Consider the following 17,753-nt stretch of genomic DNA (forward strand, 5'->3'; position numbering starts at 1 on the left):
AGCATATTGTTTAGTCTCCTTAGTTCTCTAAGTCTCTAAGCCTCACAGACTTAGAGAATGAACTTATGGTTACCGGGGAGGAAGGGTGGGGGGGGGGGAGGATAGATTGGGAGTTTGGGATTGACATGTATCACTGCTATATTTAAAATAGATAACTGGCAAGAATTTACTATATAACACAGGGAACTCTGCTCAATACTGTGTGATAACCTCAATGGGGAAAGAATTTGAAAAAGAATAGATACATGTATATGTATAACTGAATCACTCTACTGTACACTTGAAACTAACACACATTGTTAATCAACTATACTGCAATATAAAATAAAGATTAAAAAAAAAGAATAGGCTGAATTCTTCTACTTCAAGAAAACTATTTGCCCATAAAACTCAACTATGAAAATTTATAATTGGCAGTCCCTCAGATAGTATCCTATTTACCGTTAAAAATTATAACAATATAGTGTCCCAAATATTATATATTTCAAACTATTTACTAATGTAGACTAAGCTTTCTTCAAATTAGTTAGAATTAATGACCTTTGCTTATGAAGTCAAGAATATCTTTTATTTGAAGAAATAAGTTGAAATCTTGTGATTCAGGGAAATTAAAAATTTCGTGCTTAGCTAAACACATAGAAGTTAATTTTTAAAATTGTAAAGTTTAGCAGTAGAAAAGGTTGAGTCCTTGCACAGGCTCCGGACGTGCAGGCTCAGCGGCCATGGCTCACGGGCCCAGCCACTCCGCAGCATGTGGGATCTTCCCGGACCGGGGCACGAACCCGTGTCCCCTGCATCGGCAGGTGGACTCTCAACCACTGCGCCACCAGGGAAGCCCGTTGAGTCCTTTTTTTAAAAAAAAAAAATAATAAAGCCTGAATTTCTGCTCGATTTAGGAACCTTGCAAAGCAGGGATGAGACGGGAGGCCGCCCACGAGTGTCCTCAAGTAAATGCTGCTCTAATAACATTTTCTTTTTTGTGTAAGGACTTCACCCCTGTGGCGATTCACTGGGCACCCTTGGTGTCTTGTCTGGAAAGACACGTGGAGTTTTCCTTGGGGATGACTGGTTATCCATCAGCTTCTTCCAGTGTTGACTTGACTGCGGCACTGATGGGGTCCAGGGCGGCTGCCTGCTGGGGCCCTAGGTGGTCACGTCCAGCCCCCCGCTGCTGCGGGGTGAGGGCCGAAAGGAGGGCACACCTGCCCTGTAGGGCGTGTGCAGGGGAGGCAGCAGTGATGCCTGGGGACGTGGGGTGGGGGCAAGCTCAGTCCTGACTGATAGTTTCTTCTGTATGTTTATAAACAGAAAGGAGAGAAATTGGGGTCAGTCAGTACCTGTGGGTGTAAGTTCTGCCCTTGTGACGTCCCAGCTGTTGTCAGTAATATTATTTATACTCCTCTAACCTTAGGCTTCTTTGGTATAAAAATATGAGGGGACAGAAGTAGTTCACGGGCATATAAAGACTTACATAATCATCAATAGGCCTCATTTTATCACGAATCATGTATTATGAGCAAATCATGAAACAAATTCATTTAAATTTAAAAATATATTTATATTTTTAAATTTAAAAATATATATTTACTGTTCTCATTTTGTGGCAAACATTGATTATTGGTTGATACTCGGTAAAATGTTTCACATTTTTGTAACTAGGGCCCTTCTGTCTCTGTGTGTCCTGGTCACTAGGTGTGTATGCTCAAATTCTGCCTGTGGACCAGGAAGGGTAGAGGGTGTTGGGTCTCAGGGCTGGGAGGAAACCTACAGGTCACTTCAAGGAAATAACCTGCGGTTATGGAATAGCTTCCAAGTGTTGTTTGCTGTTCCTTTCCCTCTGCATGTTTGTTCACCTGCTTCACTCTCATCTCTTCTCTTAGGTTGTGAACTTGTCTGAGTGGTTGCTTTGTGTCTTTATCAAGTGCTGGTAATGGTGGCTCATGAGCAGGAGCTGGCAGGGCTGTAGGTGGAGGCTGTCACCAAGGAGCTCAGACAGGGTAGCTGTCACCCCGCTGACAACTCTGCCGGGATCCCTTATGCTAGTTCAGTTCCCGGTGTGTCCTTTCCGCCTGGACTCCCGTCTTTCTTCAAGGTGAAATGGCTTACTTGTCTTTGTCTCCTGAAGTATAATTTTTAAAAATAGTTGAATAAATATATACAGAATAAATGGGTGAATAAATGATATGTCTCATAAGGAGGAAACTTAATATCAAGTATTACATGACTATCATGGACTAATTAAATATTTACATTAATATAATGAATTTCATTTTTAAAAAATGAGGGTATTTTGTTTATGAGATCTTTCTGTTTTCCATCATGCTTATTGCTTGTGTCTCCCCCGTGCTCTTTGGAGTAGGGAAGGTATTATCGTGCCTTTGACAGGTAGGGAAACTGAGGAATAGACCGTAACTGCACATCCAAGCAATTCGGCAGCCAGTGTAGGGCCTGTGACCCTCGGTTCTTGGAGTTTGTATTTGTGCCCCTTTTAACACAACAGGTCCAAATGTGTCAGGGTCCCCTTCTGATCAGGGGAGGATAGTCAGTTAATTTGTTTAGGTGTCAAAAATGATTGCTTTCAGACTTACTGATGTTCATAACGCAAACAGTAAATAGTTATATGAGAGTTAATATCCTGCTTGCAGGATGGTCCCAAATAGTAGTTTCCTAAAATAAACTAGGCGAGAGATGATGAAAGCACTAGTTTGGAGGGCAGGGGATGAGCTGAGAGATACTTAGGAGGTGAAATTAATGGCAGTCGGTGGTGACTTGAGGGTCTTAGAAATGAACGGTGGAGAATCAATTTTCCGATTTGGGACAGTTGGTTAGATGATAGGTATCATTTTCCAACAAGGAAGATAGGAGGAAATGGGGATGGGTTAGGTAGTGAAGGAGGCAGTGAGTTTTGTTTGGGGGAAGCTGTGTTTGCAGTTGGGGGGCATCCTCAGTAGGAATGTCCAGTGGGATGTGGGCAGAGTGACCAGAGTGGAAGAGGGTGCCATTGAAATCATCTGGGGACACAACATAAATCAGGACACTGGGCAGACACGTTCTTACTGTCACCCTAGGTGTGGGCATCTTGGGGTCTGAAGATGGACATTTATGAATCCTTAGGGTGGCGTTGGGCCAAGACAAGGGTAAGACACCGAAGTGGAGTTGTCTACTGAGGGAGGGCAAGGGATAGAAACCTGGATGAACATTATGGGCAAAGAAGGAAAATCGGCAGAGGAGACAGAACCCCTTAAAGACCCCAGTAACTATGGGATTCAAAGGCTAAACAGCATAATTCAAAGTTGCTCTTAGATGTTTACAGGATTTATAGATACACACAGAGGCAAGAAGAGCTAGTCGGTTTATCACAACTTGGAAACTATAAGTTTTAAATCACAGGGTTAGCAATACTCTTTGTAAGCAAACATTTATGATAGATGCATTCCATCTAGTAATTTCCCTTAATGAACTTAAAACATGTTTTTCTTTATTCCAGTTAATATGATAGCTCTAGTTTGTTTGACTTTCACTGCTGTAGAAAATTCCATTATTTGAACATAATTCATCCATTTTCCTGTTGATGGGCATTTGGACTATTTGGTGTGTGTGGGTCTCTTCAGAACTTCAGGATTTCCTTGTAGACGCTAAGAATGTTATAATGTGATAACGTTATGTGCCATTTAACCAGCGTGAACTCTGATTGCAGCCATACAGAAAGACAGTTCTAGTTTATTGATAATACGTAGAACCATTTTATATTCAAGTACACACAAATGTGGAGTCTAACGTCATCCAAATGGCTCCTCAGATCTTAAGTTTGTTTATTTTGTTATTAAAAATTTCTGCTAATTCAGCAAATGTATTAATTATACAAAAATCTGAGAATGTGAAGTTATACATTTAGAACTGAAATAAACTGCATTTTGATTAATAATCCCAAATATATGGCCATGATGTTTTTTCTTTTTACATGACCAGTGTTCTTCAATTGAAAAGTGAAATTATATTTTAATGTATGTTTTCTGTCTCCACACTTAGAATGGCACATAGTTGTTTAATGAAATGTAAAAATTGATTGCACAAGAATATTCCCATTTGTGGAACATAAATTCCCAATAACCAACTTGCTGTAGATCTACCTTAGATGCTTCAACTGTCATTGGATGACTTACCATTCACCTCACCTTTAACACGTCGGGATTATTAAACAGAGTGGGTTTCTGACAAAGGTCCCTGTTTCATTGTCTTGAAGTCTTTAAGTGTGTGTTTGTGGGGAGGGGGTATGTAGGATATTGTAGCGTCTTTCTGTTTACATCTGAAGTTTTTATTTGAAAGTTTTTTTTGCCTGATATTTCCCTTATTTCTATTTCATGGACTTCATGCTTTCGTCTAACTCATAAAGTAAATAAATGAAAAGGAAAATTTCATTTGGTCACCAGCATGACTTTATTTGCAAGGCTCAAAGCAACTGGGTATTTGGAAGCTTCTGTGCAGATTGATAGTATTTTTTTGTTTTAAAAAATAAGTGTGGTTATTTGTCCTCCAAATGAGCAACTGTCTGGTGGTTCTGCTGAGAAAAACGCAGCCATGAAACTGGTTTTAAAAGATGCGGGAGTGGGTGTGAGAGGTCGGCTTACAAATTATACCAGGAATGGAAAAGCTCCTGCATCATCTGTGGTAAATGGAGACAATTATTTCACTTCTAGTGGTGATGTGCACGGAATCCCTGTTGCAGCATTGATCTTGACAAGTGAAAGGTAAGAACGGACACTTTGTTCAGCTTGAGCCTTACCGCTTGTAGATGGTTTTCATGGGTCCCTTTGAGGACAGAGTAGGGATTCCGTGACTGAGGCGTAATTAGCGGGCAGTGAAGAGGGGACAACGGCTGCAGGTCCTGGTGGATCCAGCTGATCGAGAGCCGTTTCCCTCGGGCTCCTCAGGTCCTGTGTATGCGCTGACCCTCCTCACATGCCTGCAGATGACCTCGAGAGTGGGGGTGACTTGAGGGGAGAGAGCAGGGGGCTCATTCTGGTCACTTGAGACCCCAGAATAGGACAGACAAGGTCTGGGGCCCTGAAAGCAACCCCTTTGCTGCCGAGAATAGGGGAGTTTCCAGAAGAGTGCACTGTCCAAATGAGGCTGAGCAAGAGGAGGGGTGGGTTGGCATTGGTTTCCCAGCACCTCCCATCTTCCACGGTCCAGAGGGGTGACGAGGAGCCCCTCCCTGCAAAGATTGTCCCTCGGGCATCGGGTTTGCACTCCCAGCCCTCAGGAGGATGGGCACTGCTGGCCGAGCTCAGCCCCTTCCATGACACCCAATGTTTGCTCCATTTTTTTTTTTTTTTTTTTTTTCCGGTATGTGGGCCTCTCACTGCTGTGGCCTCTCCCTTTGCGGAGCACAGGCTCCAGACGTGCAGGCTCAACGGCCATGGCTCACGGGCCCAGCCGCTCTGCGGCATGTGGGATCTTCCCGGACCGGGGCACGAACCCGTGTCCCTTGCATCAGCAGGCGGACTCTCAACCACTGCGCCACCAGGGAAGCCCTTTGCTCCATTTTTAAGTCCAGTTTCCCAAAGGCGTCAGATTCTTGTGTCACAGGACTCAATTTCTTCCTGTCTGTCATCCCTTTCATTCAGTTTATCCACCATATGTGAAGAGCCAAACACATTAATTTGTATTCATACCTGGTGTTTAATTCACCAGAAATAGTTATCTCTCACTCTGGACTATTTACAAAAATTTAATCCTTCATAGAATGAGGATTGCCATTACTAGACACAAGATACAACACGTCATAAGACAACTGGTTTGGGAATCATTTACTTTACCTCATACCTGAGCAGAGTATTTATGGTTAAATAAGGAGATCTCTGAAGTCCTTGCCAGCTCAAAGAATTTTATGAATTTTGTTAGACCACTTCAGACAGAAGGAAATGTTGCATGAAGAACAGTCCAGAACTGTTTGGTGCCGTGCCATTAATTCATTGGAATCAATGTATAATTTTCTGTGGAGCCCTTTTGAAAGGGACAACACTTTGAATATGTACCTTCCGGTATGTTTGTTACCGAAACGTGACCATCCCGTGGGGTTTTGCACTGTATGGTCGGCATACATTCTGCACTATTTTGTGATGGTGGGGTGAGGAGGGTTTAGCAGACTACAGTTAGTTGGTGTGGGTTGATGTGTGTGTATATTTCTGTCTTAAGGTGGGAATATTTCCCACCATCTGCCAGACATCTGATTCTTATTTCGTAGAGTTTCTAGGTTCCTTCTCCTTCTATTTTTAATTTGATTTCTAGTACTCTGAAGGCAAAGAAATGGAAAATAAGAACCGTCTAACTCACAGGGACCGAACCCTATTTAGGAATAGACAGTAGCTTCTTTTTGGCTCTGTGTCTGTTTAAAGACTGCAGTAAACTCTTCTGTTCACCACTCAGGGCATGAGTTGTCTTGTTTAACCTAGATGTGAATGAATCAAAGCTGTCATGTGCCTTGTTTATGATGTCCCAGATTTAAAGGAGCGTGTGCTGCCAAAGGGGTCAGCATCCAAGTTCTTCACTGAACCTCTTGGGTTAAAAGGAGCTGTGGGGCCTTGAGTCACCCGAGGGTCCTCACCAAGAGAAGATGATCAGTGTGGGAGTTAATAATTCCAGCCTTTCCAGGGCTGAATAACAGAGCTTACGTGGGTAAGGACCTTGTGTCACGGTGTATTCCACTTGAGGCACTGTACTATTTTAGCTCCTTATTTTGCACCATGCACAAACTATGCTTTCTTCCAATAATTACTTACCCTTTGCTCTTGTCCCAACATCGGGCCCTCTTGTTAATGGACCCGAGAGGCCATCTGGTCCGAGGCCTCCACGGGGCAGGCCCTGGGCTGCCAGTCTGGTCCCCAGTTTAGTGCATCTCAGTATGGTTGTGGCCTTGTTCTCAGGACCTGCCATTCAGAGAGAGTGTGTCTGTCTTTCCTGCAGGTTAGATAGCTGTGTAGGGCCACTCTACTGGAAACCACCTCCAGTTTTTCACCTGTTTGTGCAGCACCTTGAAGGTACTTATTATCTAGTCAGTGTTGATCCAACCATCTTAATATGAGGATGTATTCATATTATACTTTTAATTAAAATATTTTCAGTAGTGTTTTATGAATGTCATTCTGTTGTTAAATTGTTGGAGTTTTTATGGAGAAATTGGTGCCATGTTGATAGCCTTTGGAAACTGTTTTGAAATGAATTGCTTTCTCCCTAAATGTATTCAAGTTTTACATGTATATTTGCCTGGAAGCTGTTAAAGCATTGATCTGTTTACAGCTGTGCTGCCTCATACCTTCCTTACAAGAAGAATAACATCATATAGAGCATTATTAGTTTGTTTTGCTTCCAGACAAATTTCTTTTTCCGCAAAGAAACATTTACTAAAGTAAGTAGTAAATTATAATATGCTCAGGATACAACATGGATCAATAGACAGAACAGAGGGTCTACAACTAGAACCACACAAATATGGCCATTGATTTTTGACAAGGTGTGCAAAACCAATGGAAAATGGATAATAGTCTTTTCAACAGATGGTGCTGGAAGCACTGAGCATCCATATGCAAAATAAATGAAAAACACCTTATACAAAAGGTAACTTTAAGTGGATTCAAGCTCTAAATGTAAAACTCTGAAACTTCTAGAACTAAACATAGGAGAAACTCTTCTTGACCTGAAGTTAGACAAAGAGTTCTTAGACGTAATACTATGATTCCTAAAAGAAAAACGTAAGTGGAATTCATCAAAATGAAAAACTTCTGCTCTGTGAAAGATACTGTTAAGGAAAATGCAGAGACATTACACATTGGGAGAAAATATTTACAAATCACGTATTCTACAAAGGACTTGTATCCAGAATATATAAAGGACTCCTCAAATTCAGTACTAAGAAATCAAACAATTTAAGTGGACAGAAGACCTGAACAGATATTTCATTGCAAAGGATATAAGGAAGGCAAATAAGCACATGAAATGGTCAGTGTGACTAATCCTATTGAAAGGCAAATTATTATACAACCATGATGAGGTGCCCTAATAGAATGGCTAACATAAAAAACATTGACAACACCAAGTGCTGGTGAGGATGGGAGACTGCAGCTCTCGTGCATTGCTGGTAGGTGTGGAATGCTCCACTCTGGAAAACAGCTTGGCGGTTTCTTACAAAAATAAACATACACTTAACACTTGACCCAGCAGTCCCACTCGGATAGTTACCCGAGAAAATCAAAAGCTGAAGATCAACAAAAACTTGACCTTGAATGTTTATAGCAGCTCTATTCATAGTTCCCCCAAACAGATGAATAGTTAAACTGTGGTATATCCATAGCGTGGAATGCTACTCAGCAGTAAAAATAAGCAAATTGTTGATCCACACGGCAACTTGGATGATCCTCCAGGGCCTTTTGCTGAGTAAAAGCAGCCAGTCTCAGGATATTACATTCTGTAAAATGCCATCTACATGATGTTCTGGAAAAGAGAAAACCATAGGAATGGAGAGCAGATCAGTGGTTGCCTCTGGCAATCATCATTCTACTCTATTTCTATGTGTTTTGCTTTTTTAGACTCCATATATAAGTGAGAATATACAGTATTTGCCTTCCTCTGTTGGCTTGTTTCACTTGGCATAATGCTCTCAAGGTCCATCCATGTTGTTGCAAAAGACAGGATTTCCTTCTTTGCTATAACTAAAATTCCATTGTGTGTATATACCACATCTTCAGCTGTCAGTGAACATTTAGGTTATTTCCATGTCTTGGCTATTTTAAATAATGCAGTAATGAACATGGGGTTGCAGATATTTCTTTGAGAAAGTGATTTCATTTTCTTTAGATAAATACCAGCAGTGAAATTGCTGGATCATATGGTAGCTCTATTTTTAATTTTTTGAGGAGCCTCCATACTGTTTCCATAGTGGCTGCACCAACTTACATTCCCACCAACAGTGCATAAGAGTTCTTTTTTGTCCACATCCTCACCAACATTTGTTTTACATAGATCTATAGATATATATTTTTTGATGATAGGCATTCTAACAGGTGTGAGGTGATAGCTCATTGTGGCTTTAATTGGCGTTTTCCTCATGATTAGTGATGTGGAACACCTTTTCATGTACCTGTTGGCTATTTGTTCTCTTTGAAAAATGTCTCTTCAGGTCCTTTGTCCATTTAATTGGCTTATTTGCTAGTTTGCTATTGAGTTGTATGAGTTCCTTACGCATTTTGGATATTAGTTCTTTATCAGATAGATGGTTTGCAAATATTTTCTCCCATTCCATAGGTTACCTTTTCATTTTGCTGATTGTGTCTTTTGCTGTGCAGAAGACTTTTAGTTTGATATACTCCTACTTGTTTATTTTTGCTTTTGTTGCTTGTGTTTTTGGTGTCTTATCCAAAAATTTGTTGCCAAGAACAACATCAAGAAACTTTTCCCCTGTGTTTTCTTCTAAGAGTTTTACAGTTTCCAGCCTTACATTTAAGTCTTTAATCCGTTGGAGTTGATTTTTATGAGTGGTGTAAGATAGGGGGCCAATTTCATTACTCTGTGTGTGGTTATCCAGCTTTCCCAGCACCATTTGTTCCCAGCATACATTTCCCAGCACCATCTGTCTTTTCCCCATTTAGTGTTCTTGGCTCCCTTGTCAAATATTAGTTGACCATATATGCATTCATTACCCTTCTCGGTTTTGAGGGCGTTATCTCTTTGGGGCCTTCTGGGTCTCTTAAAGAGCTATGTTTCCTGGTTGAGCAAATTGCTTTTCCCTTTTATATGGCAGTTAGGAATGTTTAATGCAAACAAGAACTCCCTCCCCCAACGTTTTTGTGTGGTGATTAGTGTATTCAGGTGTAGATCAAGTTCATTCTTTAAGGGCCACAAGTTTTGCAGTTAGTGTTATTTTAATTATCCTTCACTTTTGAATGGGATTCTTCCAGGTGTGCCTTGAAAGGCATTGCAAGCCCAGAGGGAAGTTAGGGTATTGCTGGTTTAGAAGCATCTAGTTCAGCCAGTTTTCCTGTATCCCTGTGAACTACACCAGATTTTCGCTGGCTCCACTTTAGCAAACAGAGTTTTAGGATGTGCATCATCTCAGCTGAAGCCCTGGTTTGTGGTTCTTGGTTTTATACAATTATTCACTCAAGTATTATTAAAAATAACAGTGCCTGAGAGACATTTGAATGCTATTTGCTGAACACAATCTATGTTCATTTCTTCAGGAACATTTCTAAGGTGACGTGTTAACCTGCCATTTTCTGCATATGTGCTATTTAGTTCCCTCTACATTTAGATTGGAAATTTCTAAGATGGTCTTGTCAGCCTTCTCCCAAGTTCTTTTATTGTCTGAAGCCAGAAGAAGATTTATTCTCATCCTCCCACTTCTCAGGCTCTCTATTTTCTCAGTCTGTTTGGGCTGCTGTAACAGAACACCATAGACTGGGGGCTTAAACAACAGACATTGATTTCTCAGGGTTCTAGAGGCTGGAAGTCCAAGATCGAGGCACTGGTAGATTCCGTCTGACGAGGACCCACTTCTGGTTCGTAGGCGGCGTCTTCTGTGCCCTCATAGGTGGAGGGAGGTCTGTGGGGTCTGTTCTATAAGGGCACTAGTCCCATCATGGGGCTCCACCCTCATTACCTCATCATCTCCAAAGGTCCCGCCTCCTAATACCTTAAAAATTAGGGGTCAACCTATGCGTTTGGGGGACGCACATTCAGTCCACAACAACTATAATGCATGAGGCCTTTCCTTATCTGCGCTGGACCCCATACACCTGAAAGCCTGCAGAATTTCCTATCCAACCACCCACTTCTCAGGTGCTCCCTCCACTCTCCGGGGCATGCCCTCTGTTTCTCACGTGCGCCTTGTATTACCCCGAGCATGCGCTCTGGGGCTCTCCCGGCATGCCCTCCGCCACTCAGGTGCGCCTTGTATTCTCGGAGCATGCGCACTGGGGCTCACGTGCCCACTTATTTCAGTCTGCGTTGTGCGTCCTTGCTGTGTGAACTGGCGGGATTGCTTGCTCCGCCATTGCAGCGCGGTACTCTGAGAGAAAGTAGGTTGTTAACCCCCTGTGAGGACGTGTGGTGAGCCTTCTGGCCTCCCTGGAGGTGAAAGAACAAGGCCCACGCCTAAACCTTTCCTCAGAGTGGTCGGCGTCCGCGGGCCTCAGCCGTCTGCTGGGACCACCGTCCGTCAGCAGTCTTCTGGCGCCCAGCTCCTCTCCACCCCGGGACATGGCCGGCTGAGGTCCGCAGACCCAGTGAGCCATGAGGAGACCCACCGTCAGGTCCCTGCGTAGGGACCTCCTTGGACGTGGGCTTAGGTGTCTGTCCTCCGGCGTGAGGGAGCCCAGTGGAGAGTCGGCGTCGTCGCCAGGTGAGCACCTGCCCTGCGTCCCACCTTCCGCTTCTCCTTTCCTGGGGGGCACGGTGTGTGTGTGGGTGCGGGCCGTGGGGGGCGCGTGAGAGGGCCCGGCGCGCGGGCAGCGCCAGGTGTGTGTGTGGGGCGCCGGCGCTGGCGTCTGGGCGGCCCACACGAGGTGCTCTCGCATCTCCTGCTGATTCCAAGCCGAGAAAGGAGCCGGCAGCTTTGGGGGAAGGAATTTTGAGCGTTATTTGACCTGGGTAATCAGAGGATAGCCTTTTGTGCTGCACCCGCCTCTGCCACCGGAGGCTGCATGCCTTTTTCAGGTTTGGGAACGCAACTTCATTCGTCTTAAAGTGTGTTATTAAATTTTAATGTCTAAATTGCGGGGTGTGTTTTATGGCCTTTGTTTGATCTCTCTCTCAGTTGATTTTTCTTTTCCCAGTAAGACAGGAGGCGTTTTGAGGGAGATAGCTAGATGTAGTCCCCATTCTGAAGATTTAAAGTAAATTCTGAAAGTACTTTGTATAGGTCGTTAAAATAATTAGCCGTGCCTGTGAACATAAGGTGTATGTGACTCCTGAGCAGAAAAAGAGCCCAGCCCTGGAGGGAAAGTAGATGTTTAGTGCCGTTTCTGCTTCCTCTTAGCCAAGAAGCTGGGCAGGAGGGAGTTACAGGTCAGTAAGCTTTTCATAATCCTGCACGCCTCTTCCTCTGCATTTAATGCCCGGTGGTTCTGTCCTCTGGTTCTAAGTGGCGAGGATGGTTGTCACTGACCTCGTGTTCGCAGACCGAAGACTCGGGGTGTTGAGGCGGGAAGTATCTAGCAGGCCCTCAAGACCTGGTCCGTTATGAGCTGATTCAGCGGAAATAAGCCAGGGAACCTTTCTTGTCTTGCCTCTGATGGGCCTGGAGACTAGATCCTGATACACGCATGCGTGTACACACTGCCTTCAATGGAATTTAAACAATAGCATTAAGTATAGAAAACATTAAATGGGTCAAACTTTGTTCTCACTTTGCACTAAGTGTTGTGGGTGTTTTGCTTTCTCCCTAGAAAATCATCATCAGGGGCACCAGGTCCCCCTGCCGTGGTAGACAGGGGTGGTCTTGGTGGAGGAGAGAGAAGAGTTTGCATAGAGCTGAGAACTGCAAACAAATCTCCTTCTCTCAGATCTTTGAGGTGTGCTCCTGTCTTTAACAGTACATTAAAACTGTGAAGTTGTAGAGGAGGAATTATCACCACTGTTGAATGTTTGAGATCTCGCCCCCAGGTTGAAGGGGTGATGAATGGTTTGCAAGTCTTCTTGTCAGCTCTGGCACAACCCGTCACATGCAGCGTCGTTGGGTTCTTAGATACGTGTGGCTCAAGTTTTGGTTTAGATGGCAATGTCTCTGACACATTTTAAAGTGCTCAAAAACAAAACAAACAAAAAGTGCTCAGAGCATTCCAACAGATAATCCTTTGCCTATGGAGACACCTGTTTATGCCAGACAGGAAATGAAGAACATTGTTCTATAGCTTTATTACTTCCAGGAGATGGTAACCCTCTCCTTCATTTTTGTGCTTTTTAACTAGGCTGTAGTGGAGCAAGACACTGGCAGGAAGACTTTTCAGTTTAAAAAGTTCCCCTGTGTGACTCTTGAAAGTCAGGGCAAAACAAATCCTCGCTCCTGTTCTGTTAATTCTATTGATGTTTGGAATTGGTTAGGGTCTCTTGGAGAGGGAAAGAAAGCAGTGTCATATGCCCCTTCCTGAATTGGGCCAGAACTAGAAGTCAGTTGATAAATATAACAGTAAGATTTTTAGCTATTTTTTCACCCTGTAATAGAACATAATGAAAAGGCAGAACGGAGCACCCTTTAAGATGTAATCTGTTGCTCAGAATTGGTGGGGATGAAATAGGAGCATAGGGTCCAGAGACCTATTCTGCCCATATGTGGAGGGAACTCAGGCAAGGGAGTTTCTCTTCTGAGCCTCAGTTTACTCATATGTAAATGAGGATGATGATGATGCTCACCTGTTGTGAGGAGTAAATGAGATAACACAGGTGAAGTTCTTAGCCCAGTTTAGTCAGATAATAAACACTCAACACTTAAGTTTCTGCACAGCCATGACCCTCGTCATCATCCTAGTAGATGCAGCATTTTGTGACTTAGGACCAGAAAAATCACATTTCCCCCAAATGAAAAATATTTGTTTTAAGGGCTCTGGTGTCTACCAGTATGGAAACCAAAAATAAAGGTGCCAAGAAATAACATTTTTCTAAATTCGTGTACATTGGTTTGAAATAGCCATTATAGATATTAAGTTCCAGGAGGACTAGGGGAAAAAACTGTCGTCTGTCTTCAAATCAGTGTTTTAACAGAAAATATTTCTCTGTGTTTTCTCTCTTATCAGAAGGAGATGGATGATGAATCCAGCAAGTTTCTTTTATTCACAGGGAAAAAAACACAGTTTGTTTTTCTCAGATGGTTTGTGTATGTGTGTGCTTTTTCAGCCTGAAATGTAACTCATTAAACAGGCACGTTTCTGAGAAATGACTATTTGTTTAAATTACAGGTAGGAACTTGCAGTTAAATTTTGTACAGTTTGTGCGGGTGTCCAGACTTCCTTCTTTGGTTGTATTGGAGCCTACATGACTTGTGGGTATTCCTGAATTAAGGAAATGGGACGTTCCCAGAGAGTGGGTTTTAGGATCGTGAAGCAGAGTTCAGGGTGGTGACTGTTTCGGAAGAGCATTTGTCATTGTGTCTCTGGTGCAGACAGCCGCCTGGGTTGATTTCACTGTGATGTCCATAGAGACCAGAGAGAAGGAGAAGGAAAGGACGCTAACCAGTGCTTGTCCTGCGGCAGCAGGTGGGCAGGAGCATGCCTCCAACCCCCATTGCCATGTGACTGCTGACTCTGCTGGCAGCCACTGAGGACAGTGGGCCTTGGGAGTTGGGGCAGTTAAGGGTTGAGGAGGAGAAGGAAGTGGTACTTTTTCTGTTTTGGAGAGGCTGGCTGGTTAATTCACATGGGTCAGTTCAGGGAGCCCTGACTGTGGGAGTGAGGGGTCCCTGTTTGCTGGTCTGCAGTGAGTACCTGAGCCCTAGTCCTCGAGGCAGATCCCATTGTTCTCCACTGGAAAATGGGTTGAAGTAGTTTTATAGAAATGCATTTACCACCGTTTGGCTGCACTGTCTCTTTCCTGACAGAGCCTGGTGTGCTTATACTCACCACCAATGGGAGAGACTATGACAGGGGCTCTTCCTTGCAGAGTGAAATCAGTTTCTGCAGGTTTCAAAGCAGGTGATTTTAAAAATATGAAGGGTGCTGGTGCTTAGGATGCTTCCTCCTAAATTGTAGCACAGCAACAGGTGCTCACACCACATGGCTAGCACTGCCTCAGTTTGTGGGAAGCCAGGCTGCCCCAGCTCTCGGAGTCCCTTCATTTAAACGTATCTGTTAGCATCTAGTCTGATCAGCTTTGTACTTTGCTTATTCTCTGTTTTCTTTCCTACTTGTGCCTTTACATAGAACACTAGAATGAACTCCACTTCACATTCTTTGTGGAGATGGAGCAGTCTTTCTGGAAGCTCTTTATTACACAATGAAAAATAAACTTAGGTGAAATACTTCTTTATAAAACCCTCTGTGCATACCGGTTTCCCGCCCTCACCGCAGGCTTGTTTCCACAGTGATAATTCGTTGGGTCTCTACCAGAAAACTGCAAAAGAGCAGTTGGTGTGACTATTTTATTTTTAAAAACTAGAGTAAACATAATGAAGGAACCATAACCTGTTGGACCCCTTTGTGAGATCTGATTTGAGCTATATCAGCTTTTTTTCTGTGCTGTGGTAATAACCTTGCTTTTTTCATCTGAAGTGGTGCAGAGCTAGTGGGACAAATTTATTCTTATTTGAACTCCTAGGAAGTACTTAAATAAAATAGTAACTAATTGTTACCATTTTCTTATCACATCAACATACTGCCTCATCAAGTTTATCCTTATAAATTATTCCCTCTACTTTTCTGAGTACTGGCATATTAGAGAATTCAGAAGAAAAATCTCCAGAAATATGTATGCTGTCATTTTATCTATTTCTTTTTTAATAATTTAAATAAACTGTAACTGACAGAAGACTCTTTTGTTGCATTGTATCCTTCCTTTTGAATATTTGCAGTGTTCTATTCATGATCTTCTCCTATTGTCATTTCCTTGTTGCAGAGCAGCAGTAGCTTGTACTCAGGTTGGTAATGTTTTTCTGTGCATTGCACCTTGCAAAACATGCTCCAGTAAACTTCTAGCCAGAATCGTGCAGTGTTGTAAGTCCCAATTAAAATCATCTCCAGAGATGCCTTTGTTTCTTCCTACTGTAGCAGGAGAACTCTCAAGTTGGTGTTTCAGCTGTAGGACGTAGCTGCCAGCATCCACTTCATTGGGCTGTTGTGGAAATCAGGCGGCTATGTGCCCATGCTAGCTGTCTCTGGCCACCAATGTTAGGTTTCTTTTATTTCATTCGGAAGGTAAGATTTCAAGTGCTTTGCCCTCTGATGGCAAGATGTTTTGCCTCCCAGAAATTTCCAGCTGCTGCTTTCTACCTCATGATAGGTGGCATTATGGAAATAAGAGAAACGCACATTCCACGTGTCCTGAGCAGCCCTCCTGTTTTCTTCTGCAGCTTTGAGACCTGTTAGTTTTACTGGATTGCGAAACTTTGTCAGTGTAGACTGATGCACCTTGAGGCAAAGACTGGCATTTAGGAGATTGTGAGGAACATCTAAATGAAACCAACTTGGGACTGCAGTTCTGCTTAGGAGATGGAGGCTTCCCTGGGTGTCAGACATTACCACGTTAGATGTCTCTCAGTGTTGATGTAACACGACAAGAGAAGTGATGTGAGAAAAACGCAAAGCTTGTGGTTGAAGGTTGACAATTTCTAGGCTGGTGTGTGTCTAGGTTATGCGTGTGTGCATGTACTTGAAGGTGTGCAAGTGATGTGTGTCTGGGGTGAGTGAGGGAATGTGCACATGTGGGGTGTGCACACACATGCATGCAGGAACCCCTCTGATGGTTTTCTGAGACACACATGTGCTGCCCGTGGCGGCTATCTGACTGGCACCCTGGTGCCTCGGTGTCTGCGTGGCCAGTTGGCAGCTTTCTTCCTCAACTCAGCCTCTACCTCATATTTGCCCCACTTCTGTTGTACTGGCTTCTTGACAGCTTGATGTATTCTTGACTCTGAAAAAATCCTGAATCGGGGCCCTGAAGCAGTTATTATGGAACCTTGCAGACCTGGAACAAGACTTGTTTGTGTCCTTTGGAGAAATGGGCTCCAGGGAGGTGGCATATGTTAGGGGAACAGTCGGCGGTGTTCAGCCACCCCCACGGATGGTCACTTGGATGGGTTCTCCTGAGACGGCTCCTCACTGCCCAAGAGCAGCACACGTCCAGTGGCCTGGTCAGTGGATGCTGAGCTCCGGGAGGGTCATCTTGCCTCCCCAGCTCCTTTCTTGACCTTCCTCCCATTTTTCACGTTTGGGACCCCTCCGAGAAGCAGAGCACAGGACAAGACCTTCCCCCCAGCTTCCTACTTGTGAACCACCAAGTGTGGTGGACAGGCTGGAGGAGTCCAGCTCTTGTCATTGGCTTATGACGGGCAGCCACCTCCAGCTGAAGTTCCTTCATTCCTCTGAAGTTTTGTTTTTTGTTTTGTTTGGTTTGTTTTTTGATTACATAGTGCTTCGTCCTAGAGTCATAGACATGGTTTCTCGGCACAGTCCTCTCCCCACTATGAAAGTATATCCATGGGCTCTTCTTCCACTTCTCTGCTGTTAAAAAAGTAACAGTACTTCTCAATACTACAGTGAGTTTTTTGCTTATATTAACCTGTAATCAAATATGCTTTTTTCCTATATTGCAGATGATTTCTTTGATAAAAATGATAGTATAATTACTGGTATGGAAAGTATGCAGATTTTCAGGGCTCTTGGTACAGATATTTAATTCCTCCCCAGAGGAAGATATTTACTTCCTCACCTTCCACGGGTTCCTAATGAATCCTTTGTTGCTCCTTGTATCATGGGGGAAGCTGGATGTGTAAAACAGCCTCTAAAAAAGTCTGAAAGGGTCTAGAGGAAGTGTGTTTTGCCCATACCTGGCTTTTCAGAAGCAAATAAGTAGTAGGTTTGTGATACACTTTTTTTTAATAACCATTTTTAAAAATTGAAGTAAAGATAATTTGCAATGTTGTGTTTGTTTCAGATTACAGTAACGATTCATGTATGTGTGTGTGTGTATGTATACACACACATACGTGTATTCTTTTTCAGGTTCTTTTCCATTATAGGTTATTACAAGATATTGAATATAGTTCCCTGTGC

The 17,753-nt window shown here is 43.2% G+C and overlaps 1 protein-coding gene across 9 annotated transcripts in view; it reads left to right on the top strand.

Moving 5' to 3' along the window:
* The window catches only part of DIP2C (disco interacting protein 2 homolog C), a 367,823-nt gene that overhangs the window by 69,566 nt on the left and 280,504 nt on the right, over window positions 1-17,753 (top strand). For 2 of the 9 annotated variants that reach the window (XM_079907062.1, XM_079907071.1), the window contains exon 1: window positions 8,638-11,395. The exons of 5 other annotated variants lie outside the window; for them this stretch is intronic. In XM_079907062.1, coding sequence (XP_079763188.1) covers window positions 11,287-11,395 — 109 coding nt within the window. In that variant the 5' untranslated portion in view covers window positions 8,638-11,286. Of the gene's footprint in view, window positions 1-8,637; window positions 11,396-17,753 lie in introns of those variants that run through there. 2 more of the 9 variants (XR_013825253.1, XM_079907066.1) reach the window with 1 other exon arrangement.

The sequence above is a fragment of the Stenella coeruleoalba genome (genome assembly GCF_951394435.1).
Source record: "Stenella coeruleoalba genome assembly, chromosome: 2".
Classification (NCBI taxonomy): domain Eukaryota; kingdom Metazoa; phylum Chordata; class Mammalia; order Artiodactyla; family Delphinidae; genus Stenella; species Stenella coeruleoalba.